The sequence below is a fragment of the Pyrgilauda ruficollis genome, unplaced genomic scaffold (assembly GCF_017590135.1).
Source record: "Pyrgilauda ruficollis isolate IOZ18807 unplaced genomic scaffold, ASM1759013v1 scaffold1158, whole genome shotgun sequence".
Lineage (NCBI taxonomy): Eukaryota > Metazoa > Chordata > Aves > Passeriformes > Passeridae > Pyrgilauda > Pyrgilauda ruficollis.
In genome coordinates, this window is record NW_024509855.1 from 1 (window position 1) to 7907 (window position 7907).

Consider the following 7907-nt stretch of genomic DNA (forward strand, 5'->3'; position numbering starts at 1 on the left):
GTGTCACCTGTCCCTTTCCAGTGTCACTTGTCCCAGTGTCACCTGTCCCTGTGTCACCTGTCCCTGTGTCACCTGTCCCCTTCCTGTGTCACCTGTCCCCTTCCTGTGTCACCTGTCCCTGCCACCTGCAGTGTCCGGCTCCTTCCTTCTCTACACCAAGCCCCGTGGCCAAATCCTGGTGGCCACTTGGGCAGCTCCTGGTGGTCACTTGGGCAGCTCCTGGTGGTCACTTGGGCAGCTCCTGGTGGTCACTTGGGCAGCTCCTGGTGGTCACTTGGGCAGCTCCTGGTGGTCACTTGGGCAGCTCCTGGTGGTCACTTGGGCAGCTCCTGGTGGCCACCACCATGTCCCCAACCCTTCCCATGTCCCTGTCCCTTCATTGTCCCCCTGTCCCTGCAGTGTCCGGCTCCTTCCTGCTCTACAACCAGCACCACTCCAGCTGCGTGGTGGTCACTTGGGCACTTGGACTCATGGTGGCCACTGGGCAGCTCCTTGTGGCCACCACCATGTCCCCAACCCCTCCCATGTCCCTGTCCCCTCATTGTCCCCCTGTCCCCTCATTGTCCACCTCCTTTGTTCTCTACATTGGCCACTGCATGGCGGCCACTGGGCAGGTCCTGTTGGCCACTTGGGCAGCTTCTGGTGGCCCCTGGCCAAGTCCTGGTGGCCACCACCATGTCCCCAACCCTTCCCATGTCCCTGTCCCCTCATTGTCCCCCTGTCCCTGCAGTGTCCACCTCCTTCCTGCTCTACATTGGCCACTGCATGGCAGCCACTTGGGCAGCTCCTGGTGGCCACCATGTGTCCCCAACCCCTCCCATGTCCCTGTCCCCTCATTGTCTCCCCGTCCCTTCAGTGTCCGGCTCCTTCCTTCTCTACACCAAGCCCCGTGGCCAAATCCTGGTGGCCACTGGGCATGTCCTCAGTGGCCACTGGCCAACTCCTGGTGGCCACCACCATGTCCCCAAGCTCTCCCATGTCCCTGTCCCCTCATTGTCCCCCCGTCCCTGCAGTGTCCGGCTCCTTCCTTCTCTACATTGGCCACTGCATGGCGGCCACTGGGCAGCTCCTGGTGGCCCCTGGTCAACTCCTGGTGGCCACCACCATGTCCCCAACCCCTCCCATGTCCCTGTCCCCTCATTGTCCCCCTGTCCCCACAGCGTCCACCTCCTTCCTGCTCTACAACCAGCACCACTCCGGCTGCGTGGTGGCCGCCGGCCAGTGGCTCTCCCTGGCCCCCTGCGTCCCCTCGTCCCCGTCCCAACTCTTCCAGTGGCTCCCCGGGGGCCTCCTGCGCCACGCCGCCACCGGCTCGTGCGCCGAGGCCGCCGCGGAATCCGTGGGCGCGCTGGTGCGGCTGCGGCCGTGCCGGGAGGCGTCGCGGCTGCAGCGCTGGGCGTGCGGCCGCGGGGCTCTGCTGGCCCTGGCCGGCACCGCGCTGCACTTCAACTTCGGCCACGAGCGCCTCAAACGCGTCGTGCTCTACGACGGCGCCGGCAACTGGAGCCGCTGGCTGGCCCACGGCTCCGACCGCGACGTCTGCTCCAGGGCCTGTGAGTTGAAATTTCCCAAGTTTTCTCCGAGCTTGCCAGAATTTCCCCGATTTTCCCCAAGTTTTCCCCAATTTTCCCCAATTTTTTTCAAATTTTACCAATTTTTTTCCCAGTTTTCCCCAATTTTTTTCAAATTTTCACAATTTTTTCCCAATGTTTTCCCAATTTTTCCCCCATTTTCGCAATATTTTCCCAATTTTTTCAAATTTTCCCAATTGTTTTTCCCAATTTTCCCCAATTTTTCCCAAATTTTCGCAATATTTTCCCAATTATTTCAAATTTTCCCAATTGTTTTTCCCAATTTTCCCCAATTTTTCCCAATATTTTCCCAATATTTTCCCAATTTTTTTCAAATTTTCCTATTTTTTTCCCAATTTTCCCCAATTTGTTTCAAATTTTCCTAATTTTTTCCCAATTTTTTTGGGTTTTTCCCAATCCTGACCCAAATCTTTTGGGATTTTCCCAATCCTGACCCCAAATCTTTTGGGATTTTCCCAATCCTGACCCCAAATCTTTTGGGATTTTCCCAACCCTGACCCCAAATCTTTTGGGATTTTCCCAGATTTCCTGCCCTGCTCCCGGGGTTGGGTCTTTTCCCGCAATTCCTGTTATTTCTTCTCCAACTTCGCCGCTTCCTGGGAGAATTCCAGAACTTTCTGCTGGGCCTTGGGCTCGCAGCTGCTCGAGGTCGACGACGCCGAGGAGAAGGTGAGGCCCCAAATCCCAGAAATCCCCAAAAAAATCCCAAATTCCCCCGAAATCCAGTGAATATCAAAAATCCCATAAATGTCCCAAAGCCCCAAAGAATTCTGAAACCCCCACAATCCCATAAATCCCCCCAAAATTCCAAATTTCCCCTAAATCCCATAAATCTATAAATATGAAAAATCCCATAAATCCTGTAAATCCTATAAATGCCAAAAAAATCCCATAAATATCCCTAAATCCCATAAATCCCCAAAAATCCCAATTTCCCCTAAAATCCCATAAATCCTGTAAATATCAAAAATCCCATAAATTCCCCTCAAATTCCTCCTAAATCCTATAAATCCCAAAAAATCCCAATTTCCTCTAAATCCCATAAATCCTGTAAATATCAAAAATCCCATAAATTCCCCTCAAATTCCTCCTAAATCCTATAAATCCCATAAAAATCATTTTTGGGGCCAGTTGGTCCCAGAATTTGTAAATATCAAAAATCCCATAAAACCCCATAAAAATCCCAAATTTTCCCTAAATCCCATTGATCCTGAAAATATCAAAAATCCCATAAATCACCCAAAATTCCCAAATTTCCCATACAAATTTCCCATGGACCCATACGGGCCCATACTGGCTTATCCCAGTCCATACTGGTTTATACTGGTCCGTACTGGTCCAAACTGGTCCGTACTGGTCCGTACTGGTCCATAGTGGTTTATAATGAGCTATACTGGTCTGTATTTTAGGGTCTTCTATGGGATTTTTATGGGATTTTGGGGTCATTTATGGGATTTATGGGACCTGGACCTGCGGGGACAGCATCGTCCACAGACCACAGGATAGGTTTGGGGTCATTTGTGGGGTTTTTTGGGGGTTTTGGGGTAGTTTATGGGATTTTTGGGTTTTCCTGGACTTGGGGAATCGGGACAATTTCTGGGGTGAAATTTTATGATTTAGGGAGAATTTGGTGGGGATTTGTGTGGGATTTTCAGGATTTATGGGATTTGGGTGGAATTTGAGGTGGGAATTTTGGGATTATTTAGGGGATTTATGAGATTATTTATGGGATTTATGGGATCTGGTCGACCTGGGGAATTTGGACAATTCCGGGCTTGGATTTTTGTGATTTGGGGAGAATTTGGTGAGGATTTGTGTGGGATTTTTGGGATTTTTTTGCGATTTGGATGGAATTTGGGGTGGGATTGTTGGGATTTTTGGGATTTTCGTGATGCTGATCCCGTTTTTTTTATTTTTGGGGCCAGTTGGTGGCACCGGGGCGAGCCCAACGGGGGCAACCTGGAGAACTGCGCGGCCGTGGGGCCCGACGGGCTCTGGGCCGATTATCCCTGCGGGACCCCCCTGACCTGGGTGTGTGAGAGACCCCTCTGACCTAAAATCCCGGGAATTCACCCCAAAATCCCGGGAATCTGCCCTAAAATCCTGAGAATTGGGGAAAAATAACAATAAATGTGTGTGTGTACTGGGATTGAACTGGGAGTTGTGGGATCATCCCTGTGAGGGACCCACCTGACGCAATCCTGGGAATTTACCCCAAAATCCCCAGAATTCACCCCAAAATCCCCAGAATTCACCCCAAAATCCCCGGAATTCACCCCCAAATCCCGGGAATTTGGGAAAAAATAGCAATAAAAGTGTGTGTGTACTGAGACTGAACTGGGATTGGACTGGGAGCTGTGGGATCATCCCTGTGAGGGACCCCCCGATCCAAAATCCTAGGAATTTACCCCAAAATCCCCGGATTTCACCCCAAAATCCTGGGAATTCACCCCAAAATCCCAGGAAAATTCTGGAAATTGGGGAAATAAACTCGTGTGTGTACTGGGATTGAACTGGGATCATACTGGGAGGGACTGGGATCATCCCTGCGGGACCCCCCTGACCTGGGTCTGCGAGGGACTCCTCTGACCCCAAATCCTGGGAATTCACCCCAAAATCCCCAGAATTCACCCCAAAATCCCCGGAATTCACCCCCAAATCCCGGGAATTTGGGAAAAAATAGCAATAAAAGTGTGTGTGTACTGAGACTGAACTGGGATTGGACTGGGAGCTGTGGGATCATCCCTGTGAGGGACCCCCCTGACTCCAAATTCTGGGAATTCAACCCAAAATCCCCAGAATTTACCCCAAAATCCATGGAATTCACCCCAAAGTCCCAGGAATATTCTGGAAATTGGGGAAATAAACTCGTGTGTGTGCTGGGATTGAACTGGGATCATACTGGGAGGGATTGGGATCATCCCTGTGGGACCCCCCGGATCTGCGTGTGTGAGAGACCCCTCTGACCCCAAAATCCTGGGAATTCACCCCAAAATCCTTGGAATTCACCCCCAAATCCCGGGAATTTGGGAAAAAATAGCAATAAAAGTGTGTGTGTCCTGGGATCATACTGGGATTGGACTGGGAGCTGTGGGATCATCCCTGTGAGGGACTGCCCTGACCCAAAATCCTGAGAATTCACCCCAAAATCCCCAGAATTCACCCCAAAATCCCCGGAATTCACCCCCAAATCCCGGGAATTTGGGAAAAAATAGCAATAAAAGTGTGTGTGTACTGAGACTGAACTGGGATTGGACTGGGAGCTGTGGGATCATCCCTGTGAGGGACCCCCCTGACTCCAAATTCTGGGAATTCAACCCAAAATCCCCAGAATTTACCCCAAAATCCATGGAATTCACCCCAAAGTCCCAGGAATATTCTGGAAATTGGGGAAATAAACTCGTGTGTGTGCTGGGATTGAACTGGGATCATACTGGGAGGGACTGGGATCATCCCTGCGGGACCCCCCTGACCTGGGTCTGCGAGGGACCCCTCTGACCCAAAATCCTGGGAATTCACCCCAAAATCCCGGGAATTTGGGAAAAAATAGCAATAAATGTGTGCGTGTACTGGGACTGAACTGGGATTGAACTGGGAGCTGTGGGATCATCCCTGTGAGGGACCCCCCTGACCCAAAATCCTGAGAATTCACCCCAAAATCCCCAGAATTTTCTGGAAATTGAGGAAATAAACTCTTGTGTGTGTACTGGGATTGATCCCATAATCCCCAAAACCCCATAATCCCCGAAATCCTGGAATTCCCTTTCAAAATCCCAGATTTCCCCTTCCAAATCCAGGAATGCCCTTCCCAAAATCCCAGAATTCCCCAAACCCCACAATCCCCCAAATCCCGTAATTCCCAAATCCCATAAATCCCAAAATCCCAGAATCCCCAAAATCCCGAATTCCCCAAATCCTGTAATCCCCAAAATCCCAGAACTCCCTTCCCATAATCCTGAAATTCCCAAAATCCCCCAAATTTCAAAACTCCCCAAATCCCAGAACTCCCAAAATCCTGAAATCCCCCTTACCAAAATTTTGGAATTCCCCAAATGCTGTAATCCCCCAAATCCTGGAATTCCCAAATCCCGCAATCCCCCAATCCCCCAAATTTCAAAATCCCAAATCCCGTAAATCCCCAAATCCCGTAAATCCCCAAATCCCATAATCCCCCAAATCCCACAATCTCGAAACCCCCAAATCCCACAATTCCCAAAAGCCCATAATCCCCCAAATCCCACAATTCCCAAATCCCGCAAATCCTGCAATTCCCAAAATCCCAGAATCCCCCAAATCCTGGAATTCCTTTCCCATAATCCTGAAATTCCCAAAATCCCCAAATCCTGGAAGCCCCAAAATCCCGTAATTCCTAAAACCCCATAATCCTCAAAATCCCATAATTCCCAAAATCCTGGAATTCCCCCAAATCCCACAATCCCCCAAATCCTGGAATTCCCTTCCCATAATCCTGACATTCCCAAAATCCCATAAATCTCGCAATTCCCGAAATCCCACAATTCCCAAAATCCAGTAAATCCCAAAATCCCAGAAATCCCGTAAATCCCAAAATCCCCGAAATCCTGCAATTCCCAAAATCCCATAATCCCCAAAATCCCCTTCCCAAAATCCTGTAAATCCCCCAAATCCCACAATCCCCAAAATCCTGTAATTCCCAAACCCATGAAGTCCCAAAATTCCCATAATTCCCAAAATACCAAAATCCTGGAAGCCCCAAAATCCCATAATTCCTAAAACCCCATAATCCTCAAAATCCCATAATTCCCAAAATCCTGGAATTCCCTTCCCATAATCCTGACATTCCCGAAGTCCCATAAATCCCGCAATTCCCAAAATCCCGTCAATCCCAGCCCCTCCGGGCTCTGGCTCCAGCCGCGCTCTCCGGCCGTGACCTTTGCCCCTTGGCCGGGCGTTCCCGGCCTTTTCCCGGAATTTTTTTTGGGGTCAATTCCCGTCAAAATCCCGTCAAGTTCCCGCTGCCCTGGAGCCGAGCCCGGTTTATTGGCTCAGAAATTATCGGGATTATTTGGGGATGTTCTTGGGGACATCCTTGGGGACATCCTTGGGGACATCCTCGGGGACATCGGGGGTGGCCCCGAAATCAGCAATAATCGGAAAAATCCTCGTCGACGTAATTGGCGGGAAACCAACCAACCTGGGGACAGGGACAGCGGGTCAGGGGACACCGGGGGGACAGGGGGACACCTGGGGGGACACCTGGGGGGACATGGGGACACCTGGGGGGACACCGGGGGACCCTGGGGACACCTGGGGGGACACCTGAGGGGACACCTGGGGGGACACCTGGGGGGGTCCCCAGTGTCCCCAATGTCCCCAGTGTCCCCAATGCCCCCAGTGTCCCCAATGTCCCCAGTGTCCCTGATGTCCCTGATGTCCCCAGCGTCCCCACTGTCCCCAGTGTCCCCAGTGTCCCCAATGTCCCCAGCATCCCCACTGTCCCCGGTGTCCCCAGTGTCCCCAGGGTGGGGACAGTGCCATACCCGTCCGTAGATCTCGCCCTTCCACCAGCCGGGCTGTCCCCTCTTGCTGAGGACACGCACGATGTCCCCTTCCCGCAGTGACAGCTCCGTCCTGTCCCGCGCGCTGAAGGCGTAACGGGCCTTGGCCGAGCCGAAACTGCGCGTGGCACCTGGGGACACAGGGGACAGAGGGGACACTGTGACAGGGGACACGGGGACACCCCAAATCCAGCCCTAAATACAGCCAGACTGCGGGTGGCACCAGGGGACACAGGGGACACGGTGACAGGGACACAGGGGACGCGGGGACACCCCAAATCCAGCCCTAAATAGAGCTGGAACTGCGGGTGGCACCTGGGGACACAGGGGACAGAGGGGACACTGCGACAGGGGACACGGGGACACCCCAAATCCAGCCCCAAATCCAACCCCAAAGAGAGCCAAAGCCTGGGGACAGAGGGGACACGGTGACACCCCCAAATCTAACCCCACCCAATCCTCCCTTGGGGCCACCCCATAACCCCAAGGAACCCCAAAATCCCCCCTCAACAAGGCCACCCCATAACCCCAAGGAACCCCAAAATCCCCCCTCAAGGCCACCCCATTACCCTAAGGAACCCCAAAATCCTCCTCAGGGTGACCCCATAACCCCAAGGAACTCCAAAATCCTCCTCAGGGTCACCCCATAACCCCGAGGAACCCCAAATCCCTCCTCAAGGTCACCCCAGAACCGTCAGGACGTCTCAAATCACTCTGGGGTCACCCCTTAACCCCAAGGAACCCCAAATCCTTCACCAAATCCCCCTCAAGGCGACCC

General features: G+C 52.2%; 1 protein-coding gene across 2 annotated transcripts; it reads left to right on the forward strand.

The window, feature by feature from the left end:
* Window positions 1–1115: 1115 nt before the first annotated feature.
* Window positions 1116–5261, forward strand: LOC121361932 (macrophage mannose receptor 1-like). 2 transcript variants are annotated; one of them, XM_041483032.1, is made up of 4 exons: window positions 1116–1553; window positions 2116–2261; window positions 3518–3623; window positions 5070–5261. In XM_041483032.1, exons 1-4 carry the CDS (start codon window positions 1124–1126, stop codon window positions 5180–5182), a joined length of 795 nt encoding a protein of 264 aa, XP_041338966.1. In that variant the 5' UTR covers window positions 1116–1123; the 3' UTR covers window positions 5183–5261. The 2 variants fall into 2 exon arrangements, with proteins under 2 accessions (XP_041338966.1, XP_041338975.1); XM_041483041.1 differs by lacking the exon at window positions 5070–5261 and having other exon boundaries at window positions 3518–3847.
* Window positions 5262–7907: the final 2646 nt, after the last annotated feature.

Excerpts from the sequence above, each read along its gene's own strand:
- LOC121361932 (XM_041483032.1), top strand. The coding sequence starts at position 1,124 with ATGTCCCTGTCCCCTCATTGTCCCCCTGTCCCCACAGCGTCCACCTCC. Across the intron at positions 2,262-3,517 it reads TCGACGACGCCGAGGAGAAG|TTGGTGGCACCGGGGCGAGC; the intron begins GTGAGGCCCCAA and ends TTTTGGGGCCAG. Across the intron at positions 3,624-5,069 it reads GCGGGACCCCCCTGACCTGG|GTCTGCGAGGGACCCCTCTG; the intron begins GTGTGTGAGAGA and ends CCCCTGACCTGG.